Source organism: Choloepus didactylus, chromosome 4, assembly GCF_015220235.1.
Source record: "Choloepus didactylus isolate mChoDid1 chromosome 4, mChoDid1.pri, whole genome shotgun sequence".
NCBI classification, from domain to species: Eukaryota; Metazoa; Chordata; class Mammalia; order Pilosa; family Megalonychidae; genus Choloepus; species Choloepus didactylus.
This window is the reverse complement of record NC_051310.1, coordinates 53,639,530-53,659,226: the sequence shown is the minus strand read 5'-3', so window position 1 is coordinate 53,659,226 and position 19,697 is coordinate 53,639,530. Positions and strand designations below refer to the sequence as shown.

Here is a 19,697-nt window from a genome sequence, read left to right as displayed (position 1 = left end):
GGGCAAAAGATATGAAAAGACAGTTCTCTGAAGAGGAAATACAAATGGCCAAGAAACACATGAAAAAATGTTCAGCTTCACTAGGTATTAGAGAGATGCAAATTAAGACCACAATGAGATACCACCTAACACCGGTTAGAATGGCTGCCATTAAACAAACAGGAAACTACAAATGCTGGAGGGGATGTGGAGAAATTGGGACTCTTATTCACTGTTGGTGGGACTGTATAATGGTTCAGCCACTCTGGAAGTCAGTCTGGCAGTTCCTTAGAAAACTAGATATAGAGTTACCATTCGATCCAGCGATTGCACTTCTCGGTATATACCCGGAAGATCGGAAGGCAGTGACACGAACAGATATCTGCACGCCAATGTTCATAGCAGCATTATTCACAATTGCCAAAAGATGGAAACAACCCAAATGTCCTTCAACAGATGAGTGGATAAATAAAATGTGGTATATACACACGATGGAATACTACGCAGCAGTAAGAAGGAACGATCTCGTGAAACATATGACAACATGGATGAACCTTGAAGACATAATGCTAAGCGAAATAAGCCAGGCACAAAAAGAGAAATATTATATGCTACCACTAATGTGAACTTTGAAAAATGTAAAACAGATGGCTTATAATGTAGAATGTAGGGGAACTAGCAATAGAGAGCAATTAAGGAAGGGGGAACAATAATCCAAGAAGAACAGATAAGCTATTTAACGTTCTGGGGATGCCCAGGAATGACTATGGTCTGTGAATTTCTGATGGATATAGTAGGAGCAAGTTCACAGAAATGTTGCTATATTAGGTAACTTTCTTGGGGTAAAGTAGGAACATGTTGGAAGTTAAGCAGTTATCTTAGGTTAGTTGTCTTTTTCTTACTCCCTTGTTATGGTCTCTTTGAAATGTTCTTTTATTGTATGTTTTTTTTCTTTTTAACTTTTTTTTCATACAGTTGATTTAAAAAAGAAGGGAAAGTTAAAAAAAAAAAAAAAGGAAAAAAAAAAAAAAAGATGTAGTGCCCCCTTGAGGAGCCTGTGGAGAATGCAGGGGTATTTGCCTACCCCACCTCCATGGTTGCTAACATGACCACAGACATAGGGGACTGGTGGTTTGATGGGTTCAGCCCTCTACCACAGGTTTTACCATTGGGAAGACGGTTGCTGCAAAGGAGAGGCTAGGCCTCCCTATGGTTGTGCCTAAGAGCCTCCTCCCGAATGCCTCTTTGTTGCTCAGATGTGGCCCTGTCTCTCTAGCTAAGCCAACTTGAAAGGTGAAATCACTGCCCTCCCCCCTACGTGGGATCAGACACCCAGGGGAGTGAATCTACCTGGCAACGTTGAATATGACTCCCGGGGAGGAATGTAGACCCGGCATCGTGGGACAGAGAACATCTTCTTGACCAAAAGGGGGATGTGAAAGGAAATGAAATAAGCTTCAGTGGCAGAGAGAATCCAAAAGGAGCCAAGAGGTCACTCTGGTGGGCACTCTTACGCACACTTTAGACAACCCTTTTTAGGTTCTAAAGAATTGGGGTAGCTGGTGGTGGATACCTGAAACTATCAAACTGCAACCCAGAACCCATGAATCTCGAAGACAGTTGTATAAAAATGTAGCTTATGAGGGGTGACAAGGGGATTGGGAAAGCCATAAGGACCACACTCCACTTTGTCTAGTTTATGGATGGACGAGTAGAAAAATAGGGGAAGGAAACAAACAGACAAAGGTACCCAGTGTTCTTTTTTACTTCAATTGCTCTTTTTCACTCTAATTATTATTCTTGTTATTCTTGTGTGTGTGCTAATGAAGGTGTCAGGGATTGATTTGGGTGATGAATGTACAACTATGTAATGGTACTGTGAACAATCGAAAGTACGATTTGTTTTGTATGACTGCGTGGTATACGAATATATCAATAAAATGAAGATTAAAAAAAAAAAAAAAAGACATAATGCTGAGCAAAATAAGCCAGGCACAAAAAGAGAGATATTGTATGTTACCACTAATGTGAATTCTGTGAAAAATGTACAATGTTTTATACTGTAGAATGTAGGGGACCTAGAGATACCAATTAGTGGAGGGGGAATGATAATCTAATAAGAACAGATAAACTGTGGAGGATAATCTCAATGTTATGGGAATGCTCAGGAATGATTATGGTTTGTAAACTTTCTTGGATATAGTAAGATCAAGTTGGAAGCAATAGAGTTATTTTAGGTTTTTTTTTTCTCTTATTCCTTTGTTTTCTTAGGGGTTGTTAATTTTCTTGGGGTATGGAAGGAACATGTTGGAAGCAATGTAGTTATTTTAGATTATTTGTTTTTCTTACTCCTCTGTTTGGACATGGTTTATTAATTTTCTTGGGGTATGGTAGGAACATATTGGAAGCAAAGTAGTTATTTTAGGTTATTTGTTTTCCTTAATCCATTGCTTTGTTTGAAATGTTGTGGGGTTTTTTTGGTTGTTGTTTGCCTGTTTGTTTTTAATTTTTTGATAAACAAAGTTAAAAAATTGAAAAAAAATCAGTAGAAAAATGGGAGTAAAAACTAAATGACAAATAGGGTGGGATGGGGGGATGGTTTGGGTATTCTTTTTTCACTTTTATTTTTTATTCTTATTCTGATTCTTTCTGATGTAAGGAAAATGTTCAGAAATAGATTGTGGTGATGAACGCATAACTATATGATCACACTGTGAACAGTTGATTGTATACTATGGATGACTGTATGGTTTGTGAATATATTTCAATAAAACTGAATTAAAAAAAAAAATCACCCTAATTGGAATCGTACTAATTTATATATTAATATTGGAAGAATTGGCATTTTTATGGTATGTCTTACTATTTATTCAGATCTTGTTTTATGTACTTTAATAAGATTTCATAATTTTATGCATATGGATTCTATCCATATGGATTTTTGAATAATTCTTAATTATTTTATGATTTCAGACAGTATAGTAAAGGATTTTTAAAATCTCTGTTATTAGGTGCTTATTGCTATAATATAGAGAAAAGCTAATAGTTCGAATATATTTATCTAGTGTCCAGTCATGTTATCAAATTCACTTATTAATTCTAATAAACTTCTTTTTCCTCACTGGAGTTTCTGGGGTTTTTTAAGTATATAATCATATCAACAAAGAGGAGTTTATAACCTTTTCTCTTTCAAACATTTATATTTTCTAATTCTTTTATCTAAATTCATTTGCCAAACAGTCTTAAGGCAATGTTGTATAAGTAATAAGGAATAGAAATAGGTGTAGCAGAATATGAAGAGCCCAATGTAAGGGTTGGCACAGAATGTACTCTAAAGTATTGATATTATTACTATTACTAAATTAATAAATTTTTGCTACATAATTAAACGTAAATGAAACAGGTTACAGATTTGAGAAATTGTTTTCTACAGATTAAATACTGGAAAAATAAAAATTAAAACCCAATGGATGTATTTTTCTTTGTGCAAAACCCTTCTAGAAATTAAATTAACATAAAAGATCAATTAGAGCCTGATTATTTTCTGTATCTAGGAAATTGTCAGCTGCCCTTAAATAGAAAATATCTATGATGGCTTTAAAATATTTCATTTAAAACAGTTTATGTATAATTCTTCATTCCTATTTCTGTTGAGTAAAATGGGATATACTATACTGTCCTGAATTTAAAAGGGAAACATTAGAAAAACAAGATTTTCTTAGAAATATTTTAGCAAGAACATGAACTAAAGAAGAGTGACTGGGAGTTGGAAGATGCAAGCTTTGGAAGATGCAGGTTTTAATCCCTCTGTGCCTCTCCCCAGCTTTCTGATTTTTGGACGATTAATTTCTCTGAGCCCTAGTTCTGTCAATGAAAGACGCTATCTGCTCTCTGACCTGCCTACCTTACAGAATGATTCTGAGGTCCTATTAAATGAAGTAATGTATATGAAAGTGCTTGGAGTATACATGCACAGTGATCTTAGATAACTAGGCATCTCTGTTCCCATTTTTCTTCTCTTTAATGATGCAAACATTGATTGAAATGCCATTTGGATGAGGGAAAGAGGAGCTTTATCATTTGAAGTAAAATATGCAGAAAAGAGCTAAGCAATACCAACATTTTCTAGCCAGTCAATTGCCTTTTGCTTTAAGATTGCATTTTAGAAAATAATCTGTTTACACCTTTTGATAGAAAAGATGAGCCAGGAGTGTTAAGAGTTGGTATGTGGGAGTGGGGGGTGGGGTAGGGTAAATGTCATAAACAACTTGTTGAGAGGAATCTTTACTTGGAATATTCCGTAGATTTGTTTGGATGTAGGTACTTTTCACATTGTCTATGGGCTTTCATTTTCATTGCAATGAAGGCTTGGTACCAGGTGTTTTTGTTGAGGTACACTACTGCTTCTAATTTCAGCAGAGAAATACTAGTAATTTTAGTCAATTACTTGCTCCTTTTCTAAGATAAATTTAACAATTTATTTTAACTTTTTGCTTACATATTTGATAACAGGAGGTGTTTATGAAGATTCATGTGTGAGTCATGGTCCAATGAGTTTGGGAGAATTGGAGTTGCAACCAAGTTCTAACCTTGTTCTTCCAGCAACACTTCTGACAGCACAAGAAAACAATGTTAATTTGCCAGTAATGTTTGAAAAATTTTCTCAGGTACCAAATTAATAGCACTTGTACTTAAAGTCAGAATTGTAGCAGCCCTACCATGGTACACTGTCAACAGCACAGTCTTTGGAATCAGCCAGCCTTAAATCATGTCTCCTTCATTTACTAACTCAAGCCTGGTTACAAATGTTTATCCAGTCAATTTCTAGCTGTGACCTTGAACAAATTTCTCAATTTCTACATATGTAAGTTAAGGATAAAAGTCATGTGTTTAAAATGTCTGGCACCTAGTTAGGTAGCTATTATCATTTACATTTCTTTATTCCCATGCAATACCTAGCTCAATAATTTGCACATAGTAGGTAGTTAGTAATGTTTATTGCATTAAAAATTGTAAAATGTATTACCATGAAAGCATAAGAAATTTCATACTGAGTTAAGCTGATGGTCCATGCAATCTAGTGTACTGAACAAACAGGATAATTGCTCTCCAAGATGTAACTCTAGAAATGTTTGTTATTTAATACAGTTTTGTATCCATATGACACATTTCTCATTGTGGATTAATTTATTCAATACATATTCATTGCATGGTATTGTGCTAGGTGTTGAGAAAGAAAATAAAAAATATATAAGATAAAGATTGTCTATGGAACACATCTGTTATATAGGTACAGATTATCAGCTTGTGACTAAACAAAGATCTGGAAAAGCAACTTAGTAATGAATGAATATCTTTTATAACTTCTGTATAAAGCAAAGGTTATTTGTGACCTTGGGTAAGTAAAGATTTCTTGGATATGACGGCAAAACCACTCTCTGATAAAAGAAAATGTTAACAAATTGGTCTTTATCAAAAATAAAAACTTTTGTTCTTCAAAACGTACTGTTAAGAAAATGAAGACAAGCTACAAACTAGGAGAAAATATCTGCAAATCACTTATCTGATAAAAGGTATACCAGAATATATTAGGAACTCGGAGGACTCAGTATTAAGGAAAAAAAAAAAAAACCAATTCAATTAAAAAATAGGTAAAGGATTTGAGCATATACTTCACCCAAAGAAGATATATAGGTGACAAATAAGTACATGAAAAGAGGATCAGCATTGTTAGTAAGGAAAATGCAAATTAAAACCACTGTGAGATACTACTATACAGCTATTAAAATATATGAAATTAAAGACTGTTATGGCAAGTGTTGGCAAGGATTTGTAGCAGCTGACACCCTCATACACTGCTGGTTGGGAATGTAAATGAATCAAACATTTTGAAAACTGGCAATTTCTTAAAAAGTAAAATATACACCTGCCATATGTCCCAGGCATTTCATTCCTATGTTTACCTAAGCAAAACTAAAACATTTGTCTACGCAAAAGACTTGTACATGAATGCTTATGGCATCTTTATCTGTAACAGCCCAAAACTGGCAATAACGCAAATGTCCACCAACCAGTGAAGGACAAATTGTGGGCTATCCATATAATAAAATACTGCTCAGCAATAAAAGGGAATGAACTTTTGATAAACACAACATGTATGATTCTGACAAAAATTATGTTGAGTGAAAGAAGTCAGATACAAAAAGTTATAAACATTCTGTGATTCCATTTAGATAAAATTCTAGAAAATGCAAACTAATACACAGTAACAAAAAGCAGATCAGTTATTGCTTGAATATGGTGGTGGCTGGACGGGGAGAGGAAAGGAGGAAGGGATTACAAAAGGGGCATGAGATAAATATGTACAGTTTATTATTTATCAATATACCTCATTAAAATTGTTTTTTTTAATTGTTTTCCCTTAATACTTGACCCATTTTAAATAAAAATATGAAGCATTACCAGAAGAATGGACCTCAAAAAACTCCTTTGTCACATTTTTTTAGCTGATGGGGAAGAAGTATGGCTGGTAATAGTATTAGCACACAATCTATTTGTTCCAATATTTTAACTCATTCAATCCTTATAACAACCCCAATGAGGTAGGTATTATTATTATCCCCATTTTATGAATGAGGAAGTTGAGGCATTGAGAGGTTTAAGTAACTTGTGCAAGGTCGGAGTTAGAAAATGGCCTAGCCAGATTTGAATACAGGGAGTTTATCTCTAGAATTGTTGCTGTTAACCTCCGTGGTTAAGAGAAGGAGCCAATAGGTAGGTTCTAAGTGTTAGCAGCCAGAAATAATCACAATACCTACCTTAGAAATACACATCAAAATTAGTTCATTTCAAGGCAGTGACTAATGGCTCTAGACTTGGAAGACCAGAGTTAAGAGTGGTTGTTACTACTGCAGTCTAAAGCTATTCATTTTTACATCTGGATAAAGAGATGCTTGCTACAGTTGGAGTGGTTACATTTGAATCCATGTTATCAGATGTTTCAGATTCTTCTCTGGTTGTATTTATTGATAAGAGCCCAGAGAGATGACATTTTAAGTTCCTGTCAAAGTATATCTGATAGCTTTTTTTAGGGACTCATTCATAATCAGGCTTATAAAACACGAAAGCAAAGAAAGAAAATAACTAACGCCATATGATATGTGTGTGATTGTGAGGGAATTTGTGGCTATTGTAAATTTCAATTTTGGTTTGGTTGTTGGTAAGAGAGATAATAGGTATTATGGTAGAACATATTTCTTGAATTGGTGAAGCAAGGATAACAATACCTACTCATTCATACTTGTGAGAATTAAATGATACTACTCTATGTGAAGGTTCTGAAAATTACAGTGCATTATGCAGATTTTTATTTTCTGCAGTAATGGTTATATGGTAGAGCTTTTAGCTCTGAACTTGTCTAAATCCATCAGGTATATATAAATATAGAATAGTTTGATTTTTAAATAGCTCTGAATTCTCTAATAAAAATATAGAAATGAATATTCAAAATCTTTGTATATTATCCAAATCTTTATTAAGATTTTATTTGCAGTATCTGTTCTTTAGTTATATATACTCCATTGCATATTTGCTAGTAGAAGTGCTAATAAGTAACTAAATGACAGAAAGGCAATGAGAAGACAAAGATAACATTCAAATTTTACATAGTAAACATTTGAATTAATCAAGTGCTTAGGTTTTTTTAAAGTAAACTTAAAAAAATAATATTATGACTTCATGTCTTAAATTCTTTAGTACCAAGAAAAGCAAGACCAGGATGTTAAACAAGTTGAACACAAGCCAGCACAAAGTCATTTAATACGTGTAAGAAATAAATCTGATATTTCACTTCCACAGGAAGAAGGTAAGACTTGTTTTCATGTATTAATATAATAGCTTGATACTTATCTTAATATTTGAGCAAATAAATAATGAGAGTTCTTTACTTTTAGATATGTCTCACACTTGTCTCTAGTTTTTGTTTTCTCTCTTTTAGTCCATTTGGACAAAGAATCTGGTATTGTACTTGACTATATATTTGTTATTTCTTTTTATCAGTAAACACTATAATGAATTTCTTAAAATCATAGTTAGTGTTATTCCTTTAATCTTACCTTTTGGTTCTTGTACAATTGAATGTTAGGGTCTTTTCATCTATATATACATCTATATGTATATCATAGGTGTCGTAAATTATAAAATGTGAAAGGCAGGGATTAAGTCTGTTAATGTGCTTCATAAAGTCTGCTTAGTATTGTTTGCTGATGTTGACCAACAAATGCAACTTAAAAAGCAAAGGGTTCTCATGTTAAATGCTATTATATGGATGACCTTGTCTGTGTTGTTTTCTGATTATCAGAGAGGTGGTTGAACTTTAATTCCACCAACAGCATTGAAATATATTGATGCCTGCACAATTCCACAAGGCAGTTGACCTTGTGCTTTTTTTGCCCTCTTTTTACTTAGTCATTTAAATTTTATATAACCCAAATTCTGAAATATAGCAGTAGAAACTAGGATCTCTTCTGTTCACAAACTTTCTGGCCAAAATCCGGGAAAAAATATTAGGAATATTTTGAACAGTAGAATGTTTTTCTTTGCTTTTATAACTGTGTCTTTTATTTCATTTTCAAATAATACTCGAGTGAATGCATATTATTGAATGCCAAAATAATGTGCCCTGTAACTGTGCTTTTGGCATTTGGGGAAGGACCTAATGAGGAAGGGCTCGAGATAGTTATTAAGATTATACTACAAGAGGTTTAGGCTTTTAGTCTTTCCTTAGTTTTATGTTCTTCTCTTGCTTCAATTTTTAAGAACTTTGTCTTCCTACCCCCATCTGCCTTTTTTAAATCTAACCATTGTTCAGTAGTATTAATATTATGTTTTAGAATTCTGTGGAAAATTGCCTATAAAACTCTTCTCATGGTGGTTTAAAAATTAATCATGACTGTTTATTTGGTGTAGGATCTGTATTTTCTAAACAATATAACTTCTACAGTCAGTTTGTTCAAACACTACAATTACATGGAACTTGGAATAGATAGTGAACTATGGTAAGTCTGTATAGATTAGAATGAAATAGCAACACATCCTAAAGTAATTTGGGTGGAGAATAAAAATATATATTTGGGGCCAACCCTGCTTATAATTGTGCCTAAGAGTCTTCCCCTGAGTGCCTCTTTGTTGCTCAGATGTGGCCCTCTCTCTGTAACTAAGCCAGCTTGGCGGGTGATGTCGCTGCCTTCCCCCCATGTGTGACCTGACTCACAGGAGTGTAAATCTCCCTGGCAACACAGGCTATGACTCCCGGGGATGAATGTGGACCTGGCATCATGGGATTGAGAACATCTACTTGACCAAAAAGGGGATGCGAAATGAAACGAAATAAAGCCTCAGTGGCTGAGAAATTTCAAATGGAGTCGAGAGATCACTCTGGTGGACATTCTTACATACTATATAGATAACACTTTTTAGGTTTTAATATATTGGAATAGCTAGAGGTACATACCTGCAGCTACCAAACTCCAACCCAATAGCCTTGACTCTTGAAGATGATTGTATAACAATGTAGCTTACAAGGGGTGACAGTATTAACTGTGAAAACCCTATGGATCACACTCCCTTTATCCAGTGTATGGATAGATGAGTAGAAAAATGGGGACAAAACCTAAATGAAAAATAGGGTGGCATGTCGGGGGGGTGATTTGGGTGTTCTTTTTTTATTTCTATTTTTTATTCTGATTCTGATTCTTTCTGGTGTAAGGAAAATGTTCAAAAATAGATTGGGGTGATTGAATGCACAACTATTAAGATGGTACTGTGAACAGTTGATTGTACACCATGGATGATTGTATGGTATGTGAATATATCTCAATAAAACTGAATTAAAAAATAATAAATGTGTAGATTATTATGTACAGGTACATTCAATATAATGTATAATCAATCCAGGTCAATTCAGTAAACATTAATTGAACCCTCACCATACTGTCTACACTACCAATTCTCAAAGCATTTGTACATTGTCTTCCTTTTGCCTACATTTCCCTTCCTTCCCCATTTTCACAATCCTTCAACATTTAGATCTTACTTTTCAACATTTAGATCTGTCTTTCTGAGTCCTGAACCTCCAGCTGAAAATCTTACTCATCTTTAACTTTCCCCCATGCAACTCTTGTGCCCTGAACATAATCATAATTGTAACAATAGTTTCCATTTACCTTCCGTTTACCAAAGGCCTCCTAGGCATTTTATGTTATTATCTCATTTATTCCTCATGGTACGGTATTATATGGATATTGTTATTCCTGTTTTACAAGAGGAGGAGAAGGTTCATGGTTAACTAATTTTCCCAAAGCATACAGCTTAGAAAATGAAGATCTGGAATTGAAGCCCATGTGCTGATGCTCTTTTTGTTGAATTATACTATTTTATTGGGTAAGCATTTAACAGATATCTATTGTATGACCTAACAGCTTGATGGCAGGAACTGCCTTTATCATCTCTGTATTCCCCAGACTGATTATGCAAAATATCAGAGAAAGCCGTATGTGGGATATTTCAGGGGTTTGTTTGTTAAGATAGCTTGGTTGTTTTGCTTCTTAGGAGACCTTGTTTCCTAACCTCGCATTGGGCTTGGCACACATTCAGTGATCAATAAATTTTCACTAATTGAATTTAATGATTATGTCATTTGCTCCTGACCCCAAGCAGCATATATTTGTTAGTTAGAAATAAGATGGAAGGAAGGAGGAAGGGAACAGAGAAAAAATGATAATAGTTAATTTCAGTCATTTTTCAGTTACTGATGCTTTTGAAAATAGGGAATGGTGCAAACAACCACAGTAAAATAATCTAAGTCATTTTTAATTGTTTTCTAAGAGATTATGTGATTTATTTTGTAGCATTTCTTTGCTTAGACTAATATTAACATAAATTTTCATTCTTTGAGGGCATATTAGTTGAGCAGAGGGTAGAGTCAGCCAAGAATATGTCCTAGGGTAGAGAATGTTAAATCAGGTTACATATTAGTCAGTGGGCAGTTTTTGTTTTGCTTTGTTTTGTTTTGTTTTAACTTTAGATGAGGTGGGCATTCTTTCTTTCTTAAAATTGAGATATAATTCACATACCATAAAATTCACCTTTTTAAAATGTACAATTAGTAGATTTGGATATATTCACAAGGTTGTGCAACTAATACCACTAATTCCAGAACATCTGCATCACTCCAGAAAGAAACCCTGTACCCATTCGAAGTCACTCCCCATTTCCCCTGTCCTCATTCCCTGACAACCACTAATCTACTTTCTGTTCCTCTGGATTTGCCTATTCTAGATATTTCAAATAAACAAAATTGTATAGTACATCACTTATTGTGTCTGGCTTCTTTCATGTAGCATAATATTTTCAAAGTTCATTCATGTTATAGCATATCAGTGCTTAATTCCTTTTTATGGCTGAGTAATATTTCATTATAAATTAATTCTTAGGTTAATATTTTTAGCTTCTTATGTGTGCAAAGGACTATAGAAGGTGTTAAGAACCTAGAAAGAGGAATATTCCTCAAGGAATAAAAAGAAGAAAGGGGTTGTGGAGAAAAATCATTTCTTAAACAAAATTTCAGGAATAATTTGTTAGAATACTATTAAATACAAAAAAAAATTACATAATCATTGTTGAATTGCTCTCTATGCTGAAAAAATAAACACATGACAGCAAAATATGTTAGGTTGACTTGCTTATTGTCTTTATATATGTATACATGTCTTATGTTTTATGAGTATGTTTGGATGGAGTTGGTGGCATAATCCATATGAGAAAAGACACCCCTCTGCCACATTAATAGATTTTTTTACTTTATTATTTCAGCTGTTTGCTCCTACATAAAAGGATTTACACCTTAGATTTACAAATAGAAAAATATATATAAACAAGGGGAGAAATTTGCATAACTGGATAATCCCCCTAAGCAAAATACATAAAGGATCACACAGAAAATCAAACAAGATACTGAAAATTATTCATGAATTTCCGTAACATTTTCACTTGTTGGTGCTAAAAGTAATTTCCTTTTCAATATAGAAATATTTTAATTGTGGAAATTATATAACTTTTCATTGTAGGATTAATTATACATTATGCATAGAGCTTAGATTTTTCTCGCATCTATTTTAAACACATCTTATGAAAGTCTCACACCAGGATTGTTTTGAAGACTAGCCTACATTCCAAAAAAATCTCTGTGACCTTTTCATTGTACTTAGCTAGATTTCCTGAAACCTGGCTTTAAAGTTTTCATGACATTTTTTATGTAAGTCAAATTGATGTACAATGTAATTTGAACTATTAGACAAACTTAGTAACCTTTTTATTTAACAGCCATTTAAAGAATAATTTTAACTTTATGAAATAATAATCACAGAAGTAAATGTAGATTTGGTAACATCGTTATATTTTAGTATCAGTGAGGTAGATAGATACTTAAGTCTTGGGAACAGAGGAACCATTCTCAATTCAACAGACCCAAAGTTATGATTCCAATTAGTGGTAGCATCAGATCTTTCTACTCCCAGTTCATAAATATTTCTTTTATATAAACTCTGCTCCTCCAAATACATTGTTAACCACAAGTTAATGTATTACAAATGCTGTTCTTCTAATCAGCATAATAATCATTTATTTAAATTTTTTTAGCGACTTTAGTTTTACATACATAAAATAAAAAATTAGAGTAATTAAACTAGGACAAAGGTGGATTACTCTGCTAACCCAATCATGTCCTTTTTGTTCTTATACTGGAAATAAAAAACAAGCTTGATTATTTCAAACCAGAATAAATTAGCATAGAGAAGTAATATGAACATATTATACTTGTAGGATGAACCTCTACTGTATTATTTCTTAGTCTCTAACAACAGTGTTTCTCAAACTTTAACAGACTGTAATCTCCTAGAGTGCTTATTTAAGATACAGATCCAGGCCTCACCCTAAGACTCTCATTGCTTGCCTGAGGTGGGGCTTGGGAATCAGCACTAGTACCCTGGTAATTCTATTGAATCAATACCCCTGGTGATTCTGACTGCGGAAGTGTGAGGACCACTCTTTGAGAAACACCACTTAATGACTAGATATTTTTGGTGACTTCTGTGGTTCTCTTACTGTTGATTAGAGGCACTTACAACATAGAACATGTACTCTGGAACCAGACTTCTTGGGTTCAAATCCTAGCTCCACTAATCACTAACTGATGACCTTGGACAAGATCTTTAACCTTTCGGTGCCTTTCTCATCTGTAATATAGCATCTATTTCATTAGATTGATATGAGAAGTTAGATACATACTTCTCTTAGAATAAGACCTGGCATATATTAAGAGCAATGAAAGTAATATCCATTATTAGTATTACTGTGTCTAGGAAATCTCTCCTTTTTGAATATTCACATTGTAGTCAGCCCTCTTTTAACAGCTATAAATTGAACCTATATTGGTCCTGATATACTAGTGATAATACATGTTTTTCCATGTTGTGTTGGAGGGATAAGTTGACTTTCAACAAAAGTGTTTTTTCTTCTTCTGCAAATATATTTAAGATTATTTATTTATGTAAAACCTTGGATTATTTTATAAAATTTTCCATTATTTGCATAATATAGTTAAATATAGTGAAGATTAACCAGGGACATTTCCAATATGTAACACTATCTATTGGCAGGTGAGTGTTTTAGTAAATTGCATTCTGTCAGGAATTCCCTCATCATGAAATCCAAGAGAGAAACTTATAACTCAGAACCTCAGCAATCATATATAAGATATGGCATCCTGATTAAAAGTAAGGATTAAGCCTAGGAGTAGTATGGGTAGACGTGAAGGAATTAAAGATGATTAAATTTCTTAGGAAAGAAATCCTGTAACTTTAATGGCAAAAGGCAAAACAACTTGATGTACTTAATTTAATTGAAGTTTTTGTCCATAGTTTTGTTTTATTACCACTGTTGGCATTACTATTGTTTATATTATATAGAATAAGATTTTGTTTATGTGAAAATGTCACAGATTTTTGCCTTAGGCCCAGCCTTTCTCCCACCCCTACTCCCAAGCAAAAGTCTAACGTCCTCTAGGTAGGCTTGACACTGATAGCTTTTTGAAAAATCACTTAAAATATTGTCATAAGTGGGAACAGTCTCCCAAGATTGTCCTTTGATACATATAACATGTAACATTGATGAAGTAAATGTCATATTTCTTCCCATGTAATTCTTACATAATAGATGTGCTCCAAGCCTAGTAAGCTCTTAGAAAACATGTCTGTCATACCATAGCAATCCTGCATGATATAAACATAATATGCAAATGAGAGTAAAGGACACTTTTTGGAGGTGGGAGGGACAAATTAAAATTTGAACATAGGAACATGAGATCTTCAAGGCTTTATTGAATTTTGAATAGATTTTATGATATCTCTTCACAAAGATACTGTAAGAAGATTGTCTCTAAACAGGGTTCTCATTGTTGACAGTATCTGGTCTTGGGAAAATTCAATTTATTTTCTATCCCACTTGCCTTTCCTACATAAGGTCATCACTTTTAAGGAATAGAAGATAGGAGGAACTGGATATTTAACTATGATGTTGTTTGAAAGCAATAGGATGCTAAGTAGCTGAGACTAACTCTTCTAAGATGGATTTTTGTTGTCTTTCATCCTTAGCTTTTCTCTTGGAAACCTTCAGGTTTTTTTATCATATTTTTTAAAAAAACTTATTTACTTATTTCTATTAGAGAAGTTGTAGGTTTACAGTAAAATTTTGTAGAAAATACAGAATTCCCATATATTGTCACCCAAACCCATGCAGCTTTCCCCATTTTCAACACTTTGCATTAGTGTGGTATCTTTGTTAAAATTGATGGAACATTATTATTACACTATTAACTATAGTCCATAGATTACTTTAGGTTATTCTGTTTCTGTTGTAGGATCCTACAGGGTTGGTTGGTTTGTTTTAACAGTTTTATTCGCATACCACACAATCCACACCAAGTGTACAATCAGTGGCTCTTGGTATAATCATATAGTTATACATTCACCACTACAATCACTATGAGCACATTCTCATTTCTTTCCCCAAATCCCATATCCTTTATACCCCTTGCCCACTATTGATGTTTAGCTTTGGTATAGTACCTTTGTTAACAATTAATGAAAGAATATTACAGTGTTACTGTTAACTATAAACCTTAGTTTGCTTAATTGTAATGGTGACATATGTTTGTTCTAGTTCATGTGTGAACTTTGTTATAGTTGTAGAATTAATCACTGTCATCATCCACTGTAGGTTTCACTATGTTACACAGTTTCAGATTTTATCCTCTAGTTTTCCTGGTGCTGACATACATGAACCTAGCCTTCCCCTTTCAACCATACTCACACTCAGCATTGTTAGTTACACTCACAGTATTGTACTACCATCAGTATTGTGCCATCCATTTGCAAACATTGATAATCAAACATTCTGTACTACTTAAGCATCAATTGCCCAGTCTCCTCTTTCTGTCTCCTGATAACCTATGTTCTCGAATTTAACTCCCAGAGTTTGCTCATTATAATTAGTTCATATTAGTGAGACCATACGTTTGTCCTTTTTGTTTCTGACTTATTTCACTCAACATAATATCCTCAGGGTTCATCCAAGTTGTTGAATGCATCATGACTTCGTTCCTACTTACAGCTGCATAATATTCCATTGTATGTAAATGCCAGTTTGTTTATCCACTCAGCATTTGATGGACATTTGGGCTGTTTCCATCTGTTGGCAATCATGAATAATGCCACTATAAACATTTCTCAGCCACTGAAACTTTGTTTTGTTTCATTTCGCGTCCCCCTTTTGGACAAGATTTTCTCAATCCCACGATGCCAGGTCCAGGCTCATCCCTGGGAGTCATGTCCCATATTGCCAGGTCGATTTACAACACTGGGAGTCATATCCCAAGTAGGGGGAAGGGCAGTGAGTTTAACTGCCAAGTGGGCTTAGAGAGAGAGGGGGCCACATCTGAGCAACGAAGAGGTTCTCTGGGGGTGACTCGTAGACACAGTTATATGTAGGCTTAGCCTCTCCTTTGCAGTAACAAGCTTCACAGGGGCAAGCCCCAAGATCAAGGGCTTGGCCTACTGTATTGGCAGTCCTCAGTGTTTGTGAGAATATGAATAATAACACAGGTGGGGAAACCCAACATTTCCACATTTTCCCCCCAGTTCCTCAGGGGGGCCTACAAATACATTTTTGTTCTCTGCCCAAATTACTTTGGGATGTATCAGGATTTCACACTAACCTGCACAAACCTACCAGATCTCACTTCCTATTCAAAGTTCCATGTAATTATGGTGTTTGAATAAACTGCCCATACAAGTTAAATTATTAAGTATGCTACAGAAAATATGTATCCTACAGCAGATAAACATCTCTTCCCTTGGTCTTACACAGAAGTTGAAGTTTTAAAACACCACTTGACTTGTCTTTTGATGCATGAAAGTATTCAATTTTGAGGACATCCCGTATATCTATTTCTTCTTTCATTGCTTGTGCTTGTGCTTTGGGCCTATGGGTTTTTAAAAATGTTCATTCTGATAACGTATATATAGTTTAAAATTTCCCATTTAAACACATGCAGATACATAATTCAGTGGTGTTGATTGTGTTCTCAATTGAGCTACTATAACAGTCATCCATTACGAAAACTTTTCCATCACCCCAGTCAGAAACTCTGTACCAATTACGTATTAACTCCCAATTTCCTGCTGCACCCCAGCTTCTGGTAACCTGTGTTCTAGTTTCTGGCTCAATGAATTTGTATAATACTCTTATTATTTCATATCAGTGAGATCATATGATATTTTTTCTTTTGTGTGTGACTTATTTCACTCAACATGATATCTTCAAGTTTCATTCATGTTGTCTCGTGTATTGGAATTTCATTCATTTTTACAGCTGAATAATATTCCACTGCATGTATATACCACATTTTGTTTATCCATTTGTCTCTGGTGGAAACTTGGATTACTTCCACCTTTGGCAGTTGTGAATAATGCCACTGTGCCAGTTTGGATGTATTATGTCCCCCAAAATGCCATGTTCTTTAATGCAATCTTGTGGGGGCAGACGTATTAGTGTTGATTAGGTTGGAATCCTTTGAGTGTTTCCGTGGAGATGTGACTCAGTCAACTGTGAGTGAAATGTCTGTGTGGATAACTTCCGTGGATGTCTGGACTCCGCCCCTTCAGGGTGGGTCTTGATTTAATCACTGGAGTCCTGGAAAAGAGCTCACAAACAGAAGGACAGCAGAGCCGCTGAGAGTGACATTTTGGACAGCAGCTGCAGCTGAGACATTTTGTAGATGGCTGTTGAAAGCAGACTTCTGCTGACATTTTGCTTTGGAGAAGCTAAAAGAGTGCAAAACGCCCCAAAAGCAACATTTTGAAGAAAGCACAGGAGCTGAGAGAGGAGCTGGAACCAGCATATGCCGGCCACATACCTTCCCAGATGACAGGTGTTCTGGATGCCATTGGCCTTTCTTCAGTGAAGGTATCCTCTTGTTGATGCCTTAGTCTGGACACTTTTATGGCCATAGAACTGTCAATTTATACCCAAGTAAACCCCCTTTATAAAAGCCAATCCATTTCTGGTATTTTGCATAACAGCAGCATTAGCAAACCAGAGAAGTTGTCTTATTCAGGATACAGCCTAATACTTCTTTTCTCTTTCCAACCCTAAGCTCACTGGTTTAGGGTAATGGAGCAAGAAAGCAGCTATTGTGAGTTGGCTAATGCATCAGTTCCACTTCAGGCACATTTTCTTTCCTCATTCAGTTCTTACTTCTCTTGGTTGGCTATTTCTGTGGCCCTATGGCTTGTCTGACCTGTGTGGTAACCCATTTAAGTACTTAGTATGATGGGAATCCTATGGCTGTTTGAACAAGGGTGTAACAAACTCTAATTTACATTTCTAAAACTGTCTGTAGTTCATATCCCATCTCCTACCACTACCACCGCCCCTCCCGCCCCCTTGCCACTCCCCTCCAAGCAACATTGGCCTTCTTGTTCCTTAGCCATAACAAATTCATTTCTATGTCAAAACCTTCATTCTTCCTACTCCCTCTGTATGTCTTCCTCCCTTACTTTTTCTCAGTGTACATCTAAAAGACATTTTAAAAATACATTTACATTTTTTTAAGTACAGTCTTACACATCCAAGACTTTCATGCTTCCTTTACCTGTACTAATCCTCTGCCTGGATTCCTCCTACTTTCAAGGGTCTCTGATTTTATTCCCTAGTCATAGAGTCCTGCTGGATAGATGCTCAGGTGAAAAAAGGGGAAAGAGAGGGGCAAGGGAGTGAGTTTGGAATAAACAGGATCAGTTATTCTTGTCTGGAAAATGAGGTTGGGACTTGAGGTCACTTGTAACCATACATATACTTCATAATTCTGTTTCTTCCCAGCCCTTCACCCTGCTGCACTTACCAGCATCTCCTTTGTTTCAGTCAGACTGTACTGTTTACTTTTATTCAAATGCAAGCTACATTTTTTCTTTGCCTCTGGGCCTTTTTTGGTGCCTCCACTTAGAATTGTCCTCTCCCTTGCCTCTGATACCACCTTTCCATCCCACATATAGATGTTCTTGATCTACTCTGCAGGACCTAGGAAGGAATTTGGGTAAGATTTCTTAGGGTTTAAGTATAGATAGGGAAGAGAAGTATCCCAGGTTTAAGATATTGGATGCTCCAAGATTTAAAAGTAGAGAAGAGGAGAGGAGCCAGCAAATAGAACATTAGACACAATAGGTGATCATCCCACAGTATCAGAGAACATACTACTTTGCTCTACATTCTGAGATTTGGAACATGCTTAATGGTTGTTTCCGAATTAACATTTGCCTCTCCAGTACTTCTCCCTTATTGGTTCTAAGTCTGTCCTATTGGATCTTCTTTCAGTCTTTTAATATAACAACCTTTCACATATTTGGTGACAGATATCATAACCCACAGTCTACACATTATGTTCCTTTTACTATCCTTACATGATATTGTTTCCAAGCTCTTTACTAGTTTGATCATACTCTATATAGCCAATATATTATCTTGTGTACGGTTAAACCAGGACAGAACAAAATTATTGCCAAGTATGGTAGATCTATTATTCCTTCTACCCACAATGATGAAACTAACATTTGTAAAATGATATACAGCTTAAACAAAGAACTCTCACATATTATAGCTTTTACTTTTTCACAGCAAACTTGTATGTAAAGATGTTTATTGTTATTAATATTGTATAAATGAGGAAACTGAAGCTCAGAGAGGTTGAGTAACCTCACTAAATACTCCTTGATTATCTCAGAGTTCACAGAAGTTGTTAAAACATTTTTGCCTAATACTGTGGTTTTCAGCATGAAAATAAAACTGGTCAAGATTTTTTTCAGTGACCTGATTTCAGGCTAACTTTCCTATATTTTGTAGTTGAGCAGTTGGTTTTCTAGGCATAATATTTTTTAACCTTCATATTATCCCAAGTTTCTCAACTGGTCTTCCTGTTGTCATTTTTTGCTCCCTTGTTGCCTATTGTCCACCTAGAACGAGAGTGTTGTTTATGAAATATGCATCAGATAACAGGATTCCCTGCTCAGAACCCTTCAATGACTTCCCTTCACACCAAATATAATCCA

The 19,697-nt window shown here is 34.9% G+C and overlaps 1 protein-coding gene across 5 annotated transcripts in view; it reads left to right on the top strand.

Moving 5' to 3' along the window:
- Nucleotides 1-19,697, top strand: part of KIAA0586 (KIAA0586 ortholog) — a 168,758-nt gene that overhangs the window by 125,915 nt on the left and 23,146 nt on the right. For 4 of the 5 annotated variants that reach the window (XM_037832616.1, XM_037832619.1, XM_037832617.1 and 1 more), the window contains 2 exons: nucleotides 4,492-4,646; nucleotides 7,735-7,843. In XM_037832616.1, the coding sequence (XP_037688544.1) occupies nucleotides 4,492-4,646; nucleotides 7,735-7,843 (264 nt within the window). Of the gene's footprint in view, nucleotides 1-4,491; nucleotides 4,647-7,734; nucleotides 7,844-9,278; nucleotides 9,341-19,697 lie in introns of those variants that run through there. The other variant, XM_037832618.1, reaches the window with a different exon arrangement.